Source organism: Adiantum capillus-veneris, chromosome 5 (genome assembly GCF_014529385.1).
Source record: "Adiantum capillus-veneris isolate H3 chromosome 5, ASM1452938v2, whole genome shotgun sequence".
Classification (NCBI taxonomy): Eukaryota; Viridiplantae; Streptophyta; class Polypodiopsida; order Polypodiales; family Pteridaceae; genus Adiantum; species Adiantum capillus-veneris.
Window position 1 is genome coordinate 166,603,577 of NC_140935.1, and position 13,602 is coordinate 166,617,178.

General features: G+C 45.2%; 1 protein-coding gene across 2 annotated transcripts in view; it reads right to left on the minus strand.

The window, feature by feature from the left end:
* Nucleotides 1-2,102: 2,102 nt before the first annotated feature.
* LOC147458507 (protein TIC 100-like) overlaps nucleotides 2,103-13,602 on the minus strand; it is a 54,247-nt gene continuing 42,747 nt past the window's right edge. Inside the window, exon 11 of one of the 2 annotated variants that reach the window (XM_086513156.1) lies at nucleotides 2,103-2,702. In XM_086513156.1, the coding sequence (XP_086369282.1) occupies nucleotides 2,325-2,702 (378 nt within the window). In that variant the 3' untranslated portion in view covers nucleotides 2,103-2,324. Of the gene's footprint in view, nucleotides 2,703-2,786; nucleotides 3,013-13,602 lie in introns of those variants that run through there. The other variant, XM_086513157.1, reaches the window with a different exon arrangement.

The window sequence follows — 13,602 nt, forward strand, 5'->3', positions numbered from 1 at the left end:
TCAAGATTGGTGTCACATGAAGCACAAGTTATCCCATAGTAACTAAAATGTAAATTTGAGAACTAGCCGAGATATTGGCACACTTTCTCAGGTATTACACCAACAAAGCCGGAGCTACTCAAGGGTAGGTCATCACTACTCGCCATGCCAGTTAGAAGCAAAAAGTCACATAAAGTGAGAGTGGGAAAGATGCTTTTTATGTAAAGGTCATTCCAGGGATCAATCATCTAGTTCTCACTTAGCATCTTATCGGTTGTACGACCACAAAAAGGCTAGTAAACTATATAGATAAAGTCATTTATTCAAATAGTTGAAGATTTCATTCTTATGAAGCATAAGCTCAATCCATGATAACTAGAATGTAGATTAGAGAACTAGTCGAGATTCCTAGTAGCAAAGGGTCAGAAAAACACTAAGTTTCCAAGACACGTTGAAAAGTATGTCCCAACCATGTCAAAGCCAAAAACCATTTCCAAATTTCTCTATGATCAAAGCAACAGGTCATAGTTCAAAAACAAAACCACAGTGCGTATTTGTATGAGTCACCGGTACAAGACAAAGTCCCAACTCAATTCTCTCTTTATTTGATATTCTTGTGAGATACTTCTTAGGCCTTTCTTCTTGAGTTCATCTTGTACCAAATCTAGAGCAGCTAGTAAGTCTTTGGCTTGCTTCAACTTTACAATTTTTGCTCCTCGACAATTTTTCTTGCTCTTTTGAAGAGATGGCTATAAAAGGGAGCACTAGCTATGGACTATCCACGAACTCTATTATTTTGCTTATCGTAAAGAAAATATTCAACATCAGAGGCCCGAGCCTAAAATTCTGAAGAGAGTTTGCTTTTTCAATTTCTTGAGCACTAACAAAATCTTGTATTAGAAGCCATAATCCTAGAGAACACTTCTTTTCTTCTTTATAGCAAAGAGTTAAATAGTTTTGTCCACCATACATTTCCATTGATTAAAAGTATTGACAAGAGTTCAAGAAACCATTTAACGTGTGCAATACTTAGGATGTCGGACTTGTTTACTATATAACATTTTTAGGTTAGTTCCTGACACCACATGGCATAGAGCCTTGCATTTTCGTGTTGGCTCCTTAAAAGGCAAAACCGACATCTAATTGCCTTTCATGGAAATGTGATTTTCTTGGTTCTTTCTTCAAGAACTATCTGGGCATCGACACTATTTTTATAACAATGAAGTTTCTAATACAACACTTTGATTTAACAAAGGTGATTTACATTTCCACTGAGACAATAACACAGTATGTAGAGACACAATGACGATATTTTCTATTGAACTTCAATCAGAAGCATTTCACTAGACAATAAGCAAAGGCTAGATAGTATTTTATGTAACCATAACGAGTTCTCAACATGTCAAAATTACATAAGATAATAATGAGTAGGTTGTAAGTAAAGATGTAGAGAATTGTTATTTGAAGTTTCATCATATCCTTTCAAACTAACTTAGTAAATTTCCGTACACTTTTAAATGAATTGATTCCCAACAATCCTTGCATCACTAGATGATTTCTTGCATGCCTGTAATGACAAAAGGGATTATGAACATTGAAGGTTTCTTCAAATTCGAATAGATTTGATAAGATAATTGAAGCCAACGCTGGAAAAATGAAAAAAAATTCTTCATTCTTTTTAAGTGGCCATTTTCAACTTCTCTCAATGTTATAGGCATGGCCCTTTTCTTCGTGTGATGACATTATGAAGCCAAACTTAATCTTAGGTGATGTCCACAAGCTAATAGCGGCTGCCACAGGGAGCTCGATCTTCCATCACTAAAAAGAAAAGGCGGCTGCCACAGGGAGCTCGATCTGACATCACTAAAACCCAAACGGCTCAATCAAAAGGCATTTTTAATCCGGAGATTTTGGCACTCACTGATCTGCGTAGAATACAAGCTTCCTCCTTGAGGCTTGACTATTCCCCTCAATGCAAGAAGCACGCAGCTAGCAAACAAAGCAATCAGTTTAGATTCAGAGCAAAATAGTAGTTTTCCCAGGAGCCACCTAGTAGCTTCCGTTGTTAGACCCAAACATCTAAAGCCTAGACGTGTAGCTTCTAGTTCATGTACCTCAGAAAATGGAGAAAGCACAGATCCTTCCAAACCAAAGGAAAAAACAAGCCTCTCAAAGACATGCTGTTATCCGGTTGAAGGCACAAATATTTGTAATAGGGGTACACTAACTCGGAAAAAAGCCGTGATAGCTACCTATGTAAGCAGCCATCATTTCTTGGAAAGGACCTCGACCCGTGTGATCTCAATTACACCTCTTCTATCAGTATACAAAAATGGAATAGGATCTTAAAAAGAATCAGAGAATGACCCCAATGGTAGTGCCATTGAAAGAAACTCATAGTCTGGCCTCATCCAGATGTGATCCACTTTGAAATGGTGCTGTCGTCTCTTGTTGTACTTGCCCAAAAGTTCATTGCCACCACAGATTGTTTTCCAAGGAGCACCATGAAGAGCTTTGTATGCAGGCTTCTGAGATAAGCAAGACGTTCTTATTCTAAGACCTTTCACAAAGCATGACCTAAGATGTAAATTACTCCCGTGTCTCCCACTGTAGTAACTTGACAATCTGTGAATGCTCACTGGCGGAATACTGGGCTGGCCCCGGAAAAATAAACCAGCCATTAATCCATTAACCTTTGTCTTGAGCAATTCACCAACATGTATCTGTATAAATGCAAACAGCTCTTAGACTCTCTCTCTCTCTCTCTCTCTCTCTCTCTCTCTCTCTCTCTCTCTCTGTATGTGCACGCGCGCACGTGCACGCACACAGTGAAAAGATGCTGATTTCTCTCTCTTGAAATATCCCTCAGAACACCGATTCTGAGGGCAAGTACATCACTGATTACAAAGCAGGCCCGAAGGCATCATTCTGGAGACCCTAAAACCTGGATACAACTAGCCACATGGCAAACTGTATTCCATCAAAAGTAGCCTCTGCTCCTGTATATCGAACGCCTGAACCACCAAAAGCAACCTACAGTGAAAAGGACAAGGAACATCGTCAATGGAAAGAGGTCAAGCATTGGGCATTGCCAGCCAACCAGGAATAATCTGACAGCACAGGCAATGAATAAAGAGAAGATAGAGAACAGTCGAAAACGAAGATGAGGGAGAAGAGGCAACTAACATTAGGAGGATGCCACAAGATGAGAAACACAGCACTGCATTTGAGCTGACAAGGAGCTATCAGTCAGGTTGGTAACCAGTCCGCTTGCTGAAGGTGGCTCCTAAAGACCAGAGTTCAGGACAGAAACTCCAAGAAGATAGCAAAGGAGGCTCCGATGACTACCACCCTTGGAAACCGATGTAGAAGCCCAATAGAGCGAGCAAAGACCAAAGTAGCTGTTATGTCCCGCTCACAGGAGGGGATCTAGCCTAGACGCCGTCAAGCTGGGCGTCTAGTGTCCGGGCAGATGTAGCCTGAACCCGGCCAGTGTGGCCGACCATTATTATAAGAGGGAGGCCAAGGCCTCATTTGTAGTTATCGACCCCAACCAACAGAGTGCCAGTGGTTAGCCCATGAGGTTAGGAGTGCGCAAGGTCATCTCGAGGAGGTGAGACCGGGTGGTATGGGACGCTCGGTCTTACAAGTGCACGCCTACGTCCTCGGACGCTGGCCCCAGCACGGGGGAGCTATTGGATGATGGCTACAGTCAGGTGGTTTGTCCGACACGTGTCTCTAGGCCGTCCGTGTAACTGGGAGATCCACTTCGCAAGTTCGTTTCATGGTATCATAGCCAGCTTGGCTGCGGGAAGGACCGTGTGCACACCTCATGAAACGAACACGCAGAGTGGATCTTCCAACCACACAGACCGCCTAAAGACACGCGTCGGACGAACCACCTGACTGTAGCCACTATCAGTCACGAGGACGTGGCAACAGCTAACCTTAGTTGTTGGTTTCTTTCCAATGATTTTTGTTTTATTTTTGAGACCCTCTTTTTGAAGTTGCAAATGGTCGGACATCGTATGGCCAATGTGAACGGTAGTTTCACCCGCAGACAAGAAGTTGGTCGGCACTGGAATTCGTAAAGTAAAAGGATGTCTAGGCTCAGTTCAAGGTCATGTAGGTCCCCCCGTCGCACTTAGCAAGTTGGTGGATACTAGGAAGTGAACTCTTCAAAGGCACAAAGCCAAGGTGGGATCACCAACAGAAAGTATCCGACAATTGGGCCACATTGCACTTTTGGATGCGGCCCTAATGAGGATAGATGGTCAAATGACCAAAGGGAGCCCAACGGAAGCATCTCCTAAAATTTAGGGAACTGCTATTTTGGGCTATGAAATGTGTTCGCGTCATTATCTTCAGTATGGCCAGGGGAACATTTTATTACTCTGCTGCAAAGTCAACCAATGCACCAGTTGAGAGATTTTTAAGCAAGAAGCCGAATGCGGAAAAATTGCATGTATGAGCGCCAAGTGGCACTTTTTGGTCAATTTACCAAGTCTAGGAGAACAGAACTCGTAACTTACTTTTTGGAGCAGTTTTGGAGGTTAATAACACTAAATTTCAGCCATTTCTCTCCATTTTTGAGCTTCCCATGACTTTATCTAGGACCAAGGAGCTCATTTTCAGCATTGGAAGGCGTCAGATGCGTGTTTACAGGGCTGTTTTGCTGCGTTTTCAGCGATACACAGGTTTTGGAAGCCATGGAAATCTTTCCCTTTTTGCATCTATTTGTTCACAGATGCATTACAGGTCAAGGGCAGCAGAGGGGGCGCTCGATTTATGTTGGGGGGATGCTTCATTGAGAACCTGTTACAGTTTAAGAGCTATAGAGTGCTTTCTTTCCCCCTCATGTGCAGTGTGGTGCTAGGAGTGATGCCCTGCACACTACACACTGCTCTCTATAAGGGAAGTATGTGCCAACTTTCCAGCCCCGTTTTCCAGTGATTGCTCGCGTCCCTTGTATTCGGCACTTTCTTATGATATTGATCATTCGTTCGCGTCCCTCATTCTCGTGTCCCTCTTGCGTTCGGTTTTCAAGTTGCGTTCTCGTATGTGCGTTTGCTTGCCTGCAGGTCCCGTTTGCATCGCAGGTGAGCCGACGCGGCCCCGTTTCAGCGACGCCCCGAACGAGGGCGTCACACTCTCTCTCTCCCCTACGTGCAGTTATGTGATGCCCCACAAGAGTGCTCTTCATTTGACTGATGTACAGCTGTGTGGGTTCATGCTTTTGTGTTGAGGCAAGAGCCTCCTTGAGCAGGAATAGGGGTAGCTAGCTGCTACTCCGAAGCAGGCACCGGTGAGGGTCATAACCTCACCGTACAGGCGCATTTTCAGCGCTGCGTATGCGCTGTAAATTTACTGTTTTTCAGCCATACGTACGCCAGAACCATTGGGAATAGTGCCCCATTGGCAGAGGACAGTTCGGGGGCTGTTTGGGGCTGAAAACAGGGAACAAATCAGTAAATACAGCGTGCTGAATTTACTGTTTTGGGGCAGGAATCAGAGGGTTTATGCCAGTGGAAGTGAGTTCTAGTAGGGGAATTGGTTTCGCGCAAGTTTTGGGGCAGTTATTCCGACCCTCCCCCTTTCCCATCTACGACAAGGATTGCACTAACTCCTATGGAGGCTTTCGACAAGAGGATGATGGACAGAAAGTTAGAAAGCGAAGAAAGAATCGCAGCCATCGAGCGTAAGTACCAAGAAAGAATGGCAGCCATAGCGCGTGAGAGCGAGCGAGCATGCTTGGAAGCCAAAGAAAGAGAAGCAAGATTTTATCGCGAGAACAAAGCACGAATGCAAGAGATGTTGGGACTCTATTCTCAAGTTCAGGCACCGATGCAAGAGATTCGGGAAAAGAAGACTCTCTCAGTCTCTTCTTCTCCAAAGCATGACACACAGGATTTGCATGATTGTGTGAAGCATGACAATGATTTGCATGATGATTTGAATGACAATGATAAGCATGATGATTTGCATGATGATCAAGATGTGATTTCTCACAAGTATTGATGAGTTGCATAGAGAAGATGTGATTACTCACAAGGATGATGTGTTAGTGGATGCTTTTTCTAGCGAAGCTAACCTCGTTGTAGATTCGATCAATCCCGAAGAACCGATCTTGGCTTCTGAGTCGAGGCCAAAAGAACCCCCACAGGACGATTCGATCATTCAGGAAGAACCGATCTTGGCTCTCGAGCCTAGGTCCAAGGAACCCTCACAGGAAGTATTATGTGTTCGCATGATTGATACGCACGCATTGTTCGAACGTTTCATTGGTGATCGTTTCCTGTATTTTAGTCAACATCTTTATGTGATCCCTTTTCCTAGGCATGACATATTGGTCGTTGAGCACGATTCTCTCATGAATGAGCACAAATGTATGCGGATTTTTCATGAAAAGCTACAAAGTATGCATTCACGGAAGTCACATTCCATGTCTCTTACTTAGCATGACACATTTGTAGAAAGCGCACATGAAAGAAGCACCAAGCATGGGCATTTCCGTTGTGTTTTGCCACAGTTGATTGCTCTAGATCATACGAGAAAGATCCCATCTCATTGTTTGCATGTGTTTGATGAATGGGTTGTCACTCCGTTTCTATGTTCATCTACATTACATACACAGTCTTTAGGAAAGACAAGATTTTTTCCATTCACTTTACATGGAATGGGTATGTTAATGGTTTTGTGTTAGACATGGTTTTAGGAATTTTCAGCCATGGAGATTCTTGAAGAAGAAAGAAGCATGACTCTAGACGAAGTTGAAGCATCGAAGGAGCCACAGAAGACTTTGTGTCGCTTTCGGCGCGGCCCAAAGAAGCAAGCGTTGCAGACCTTTATGAAGTTCAAGTACTGCACGACCCACACATCTAAGTGAGCCGGTAAAGAGTCCCTTCCAGGATTCCGAAAGCTATTGGCGATCTCCCTCGACACCATACAGTTCGGTACCAGTACCTCACTTTGAAAAGGAGGGGATGTCACGTGACACATCCAACCCTATGTGTCCGTGGACAAGCTACAGCATGATCAAGGTTCAGTGAGTCCAGTAAAGTCTTGATTATAAGTGATCTGGAACTTTTGTGAGACTATTCGTAGACCGTGCATGACCAGTCACTTGGTGTAGATGCATATCCTCTGGTTGCACACAGCATGATCATCAATATTCCCATCAGAATCCATCAGATTCCTTCAGGGGAATTTTCCAGCGCATTTAACCTATTTTCCCTATTTTTGGTATTTTTCACTTGTTAATTTAAGTGACTTCCCAACAAGAGTAGGTAGGGCAATTTTGCTAAGTTAAAATAAAAGCAAACCCAAGTTAGCACTTTCTGGCAGAAGAGGCAGCAGGAGCACATGCTCAACAGACACCTTCTCAGCAGAACCCTAGCAATAACCTTGGCGTTTTTGGTTCCCCCACCTTCGCCATAGACTTCAGCCCCAACCTTGTGGTTTGCCATCGCCAGCCTCCACCACAACCTGGCGTTTTCATCATTTCCTACCCGCAGACGACCCCTACCCCCTAGCGTTTGCAGATTCCCCATGATCGCCAGCAAGTCCCAGATTTAGCCAGCGTTTCTAATTCCAGCCATTAGCGTTTTTGGATTTCATCCGCAACCACACATCAGCCTCAGCGTTTTTGGTTTTCAGCCTTAGCGACAGCAGATGTACAGCGTTTTCAGCAGGCATTAGAAGCAGACAACTCAGCCCTAGTTGGATGCAGAAGAATCCCCATTTTCAGTCATAAAAACGCAGCCAAAACAGTCATTTTCAGCCACCCAAAACAGCCCAAAGATTTGCAGATTTTCAGTAGTTAGAAGACCACAGATTTCAGCCCTAGAGTCGTCATCGTCATCGGCATAGTCCCAAGTTGCATCAGTCCATTGCATCCGCATGGTACCACTTTGTGCAATCAATAAGTAGACCACTCTCGCCGACAAGAGTGGGGCCTTCGGAGGAGGGTTTTACAACGTCTCTGGTGTCGTATCTCTCTTCTCTCTCTCTCTCAGTCTCATACACTTGCACGCACAGTGTCCATTCACTTTGTTTGTGATCATAGCATTCTCTCATTAAGAACGGAAGGCTCTCTCTTCCATAAGAACAAAAGGAACCTTGAGCACAATTGTCTCCAATGAGAAAAACCCACTCACCTATCTTTCCAATAATTCACTTAGAATTATTTTTCTTGGTGTCCAAAGCGAGAAAACCCTCTCACTTAAAGATCCAACATTTAGAAATTATTTTTATATCAGATAAAGCCAATTTAGCAACAAAATCCTTGGGTACCTTCAGATAGACCCATTGTCCCACTTCTAGAAAACCTCGGAGATCTCTTTTGATTAGCATAAGTAGTAACTCCATGACGAATTGTCCTTATGTTGTTCTTAGCCAATTCGAGAAATCACGAGCTTGGCGATCCTTGCCTTTCTCTAAGCCAATAGCAATCAGGGATTTAACAAAGTTACTTGGAACGGGAACGGGGGGGCTCCGGAATGGTACCGGAATGTATAGGCGGGGACCGGAACGGGAACGCCAGAACGGTCCACCAAAAAACGCTGAAATTAGCCTCAAAACAGCCTATAAGTTAGGAAACAACTATAAGCCAAGCTTCTAACACCTACTTGGACAATTAGAATCATGTTCAAGCATGTTTTTAAGTTTCAACATGTCGCTTGTGCGCGACGCGCGTTAGTGGTTGCGGATGTAAATTCAATTTACCGGGGTTCTAGACACCTCATAACATATTAACCGCATCACAAATAACATTATCTAGGAAGTGCAAAGATTGAAGAGCTCAATAGACATAAAGACGGAGTAAAAACTTAAAAGACTATGACTATAAATTCAAGTGTGGCTTATAAGGCCAGCCAAGGCGCTACAAAAAGGTAAGCACTAAGAAAAGATAAGAGTCGAGGCTCAAGAGTAAAGACTAGCCACTATGGACTCAAGAGCTCAATACATAGATGTCAAAATGCCATAATGGAAACATGTCAAGGGCCAAGGCTCAAGGACCAGTGGCAGAAGAGCCAGCCTGCCAATCTATAGTGGTGTCATGGAGATCATGGAAGTCATCCCAATCCTCATCCCCAACAGGCTCGCCGCATCATCCACTTCATGTAAAACCTCTGTAGATCCACCCTCCCCAAGTATCTCCGCCTCTGCCTCCATCTCCCACTGTAGAAAGGGATCTGATACTTTGGATGCCGACTTGCAAAGCATACGCAAGTTTGCACTCACAAATACAAGATCATTTGCTTTCTCCACTGCGAGTCGGTTTCTCTTCCAGGATGCAACGTGGCTATAAACACTCCACAATTGCTCCAAGCAAGAAGAGCTAACCGCTTGGCTGAGAATGCGGATAGCTAGTCGCTGAAGCTCTGGCCCATCTGAGCCATAGACCTGCCACCACAAAACTGAGGAGATCTTGGTGCGATCAACTTGGGCATCGGCAAGCCCAAATGATCCTTGCATATCCCTGTACATAGCAAGTTGATCCTTGATTTTGCGACGCTCTTCTCGATGAGGGTGAAACATGGTCAAGATCTCGTTCCATTGCTTGGTCACCTCCCCATCATGCTCCTGTCCTGCACCTTGAAACTCTGAATCCACCACAAAAGCCGCACCATGGAAAGGGGAAGCATAGGCGTCCCATCTGCTCTGACAAAGCAAGCTAATCTCTTCAAACCTATCTGCATCTGGCTCAAGTGTTTGGAGAGTCTCCACCATGCGATCCATGGCCTCATAAACCTTGCCAATGCAAGGTTGCATGCCATCAACTACTCGAAGCAAGTGGAGTACTGGCTGTACCATTTGGTCTATAGTCTTCAGTGACTCCCAAAACTGGGGATCCTCTGACTTGCTTGCACATAATATCCTTGCGACTGAACCTGCGTAGGATGAGGAAGTGTACTCCGTACTGATGAGGGTCTGCCGCACTGCACTCTGACATTCGCATAGGCGATGAACCATTAGGTAGTTGTAGGCAAAGCAGGTCTCACAATACTTCAAGAGAACCTTGCCCCCTGACCGCTTCAAGAATGTAACACGAAGGAGATTGTCATTGTTGATGAAGGACACTAGCTTGGACGCACTTGTAATGAGAGGCTCAATCCAAGGTAGGCACCCTATATCCTTTAAAAGGTTGTTGAGACAATGTGCCATACAAAATGACACTTTGATGCAGGGATACATGCCCTCCAAAATGGCGCCGACTGCCCTGTTTGATGCCTCCCCATCCGTGACAAGCTGCAACACCACCTCTGGGCCAATGATCTCTATGGCACACGTCCACTCTCCAACAAGCACATCGGCGGATTTCCCTGTTTCTGTGGCGTCATGTGAGTGGGCAAAGTACATCTCTCCCTTGCAATAAGCCACAAGCCCATGAATGGATCTCCTCCTTGTGTCGCTCTATCCATCTGCAATGAGTGTCACTCCATACTTGGCCCATTGTCGCTTCATGTTTACGGCTGCCATCTCCACAACGGCCTTCTCTCTCTCAAGAAGAGTAGTACTGAGGGTCTCTGAAGTGGGTGGCACGTAGCGTGGCCCGTAATCCCCAATCCTTGTGCACATTGCCTTGAAGTAGTCCGACCTATGCAATGTACATGTCACAAAGGTCAAAAGAGAAGACAATGTAAATTGGAAAACAAACATACTAGTTATGGTCATGATATGAAAAAGCATTGAGAACTTGGAACTTACTGAGCCTTTATGAAAGGGATATGATCGTGATAAAAAAAGCGGACAACGGCGGCATCCACATCCTCCTTCTTTTTGGGACCCCATGACGAATCTAGAGTTCGTTAACGATGGGTGGGATGAGATGGAGTGCTCGTTTGAAATGATGATTGAGCCGCCGCACTACTACCTCTAACGGAAGCGTGCGAATGAGTGGAAGAAGAAGGAAAATCCAAGTGATTGGGGTCAATGGCTTTTCGCTTGGGTCGATCATTTGCTTTGGCTCTTATGATGGCATCCTTGATCTCAAGCTCCTTCTTCTTCTCGGCCGTCACATTACTGCAAAGCTTCACTTGCTCCACGACTATGTGAAGGAGATGTGCTCGAACCTTGCTTGTCCCAGATTTGCGTTGAAATCCACATAGTTTGCACGTCCATGATCTTGCACCGCCTTCTTTGCCCAAGACTTCGGAGTGCACCTCATCCCACCATGAAGGCTCATCCTTCTTTCCTCTCTTACCAACCGAGGGACCTTCGTTTGATGCGGAAGCTTGTGCCATATTGATGGCGCTTGAGACTCGAGGCTTGAGGCTTGAAACTTAAGAGAGGGATGGAGGGATGGAGCTTGAAAGTTGAGAGAGGGATGGAGCTTGAGAGAGGGATGCGATGAAGAAAATTGGAATGGAGCTTGCAAGTTGCGAGAGGGATGAAGCTTCAACCTTGAGAGCTTGTGGCTTCGAGCTTGAGAGAGAGGGTGAGCGAGGCTTGAAGCTTAAAGCTTGAGAGAGGGTGTGAGAGAGTGTGCTGCTAATTGGACTATTTTCTTATTTTTAATGATTAAATCTCTTTTTTTAGGATATTTTATTATGTGCACTAAGAACTGTTAAAAAGATTGTAGCTACAGGAACTGTCATCAGGAACGGACAACTCTGATGTGTCATTTGATGGGTGACGGTAAACATCGCGAAGGAGTTTCCGTAAGTTCGGTGGAAAGGGCCGGGTTACGAGTGCCTCTGATGCGTCACATGATGGGTGATGGGTGCATCAGTAAGGGGGCATCCCGTAGGCTAAGGAGGAAATCCGAACTGAGTAAGAAAATACGCGTAAGAACCCAAGCACAAGAATAAAGATGGGTTCAATGACGCTTTTTACGAAAAGCAGGAACAGTCGCGGGAGGACAGATGTTTTCCCGCGAGGCGTCTGTGTCTGCATTGCATCTGTGTCGTGTCCTGCACCCGGGGACGCCTGGAATGTGTCCGTGTAGCATTGTTTTCACTAACTGAGTGAGTTTTTAAAGTTTGAACAGGTTCACACTTTATTTTATAAAGTGACCGGCCCCTTTATAAAAAAATAAAGCAGACAAGGCTCTTATAGAAAAAGCCAACGCTAAAACCAACGCAGGGGGGGGGGCTGAATTGCGATCTCTCTCTCTCTCTCTCTCCTCTCTCTAGAAAACACGATTTTCTCTCTCCTCTCTCTAGGAGCGCCAAGCTCTGCTTTTGGACCCCTATTCCTGTCGGGTGTCAGACCCTATAAAAGGGTAGCCAACATTTCAGTTTGCAAGAACCGGAAGCAGCAGGAAGTGCAAGCGCTAGGATTCTGGAGCAGAGACTGGCGACGGAATTTGCAAGTGCTCGCGTGACGACTGAGTACGGAGGTTGATTCTCCGAGCAAGGAGCGACAGGTATAAGGTGTTGATACGCATTGAGAATTGCTGCTTTGTGTGGTTTGTTTTGCACGAATCTCCCGTCTCACGGGAAGGCCCTTCACGGGAAGTACGGCTTCACGCCTAAGTCCCTTACGGGAAAGTACGGCTTCGCGCCTAAGTCTCTCACGGGAAGGAACGGCCTTATGCCCAAGGCCTTTACGGGAAAGCACGACCTTTGGGTCTAAGACCACAGAACGGAGGGGTTTCCTCGGGTTCTCGTGCTTGTATAAGAATTCTCCCTGAATAAAAGAATACTCTTAACGGGGGGGGGACCAGCCCATCTTCTGGTCCCCAATACTGTGTCGATCTTCTCCCTTCTCTCATGTTTTCAAAGAATTATAATTTTCAGATTTTCTAAGTGCTCGTATACGCTCCCGTTTTGTGACAGTGGTATCAGAGCTCGGACTCCTCTCTTTCTCTGCAAAGAAGGACGATTCCGGGAAGAACGGGAAGAACCATGTCGAGCCAAGGGAGAAGCATTGAAGAGGAGCTTCAACAAGTGCAAGCTCATATTGCGGAGTTGCAACAAATCTTACTGTTGCCAGACGTCCAAAAGCTTTTGGACGGAATGAAGAAAACAAATGGAACTGATGCAGCGAAGCATCCAGACAACACTGTTGGCGTGAGACCACAGGAGGCAAGAGAAGAAGAACGTGCCGAGGTGCACAAAGGATCTTCGGATCGGAATGAACGGCCTACTTCAAGGAAAGGCCAGGATAAAGCGCTCTCTCTGCTAGACGAGAGCAAGGACATCTCTATCTCATCTCCATCTTACTCTCCTGATTGTACTTCTACTTCTCGATCATCTCGTCAGAAGAAGGAAGCAGCTACTACTGCCACTACCATACATCGACCTAAAGATAAGCCTCGATTCAAGAAGCAAGGTCGCAAGTCTCAACATCGCATGAGAGTCTTCAAATTAGGCGACAAGGACATCAAGTTCGAAACCTACAACGAATGGAGAGACATCTCCAAAGCACTGTCCTTCATCAAACGGTTTGAAGTCGCCTTCACCAATGGGCACTTCACAGAAAAATCCAAATTACGCCATGTGGGGATGCACCTCAAGGAAACGGCAAGTAATTGGTGGTTAGCCAAGATTCTGGAAGGTTCTCAGGCCAAAACTTGGGAGAGCTTCAAATCTGAATTTTATGAACAATTTCTTCCGCCTGACTTCCAACGGGACATACGGAAGGAATGGGACTGGCTTGCCCAAAAGGAACATGAAA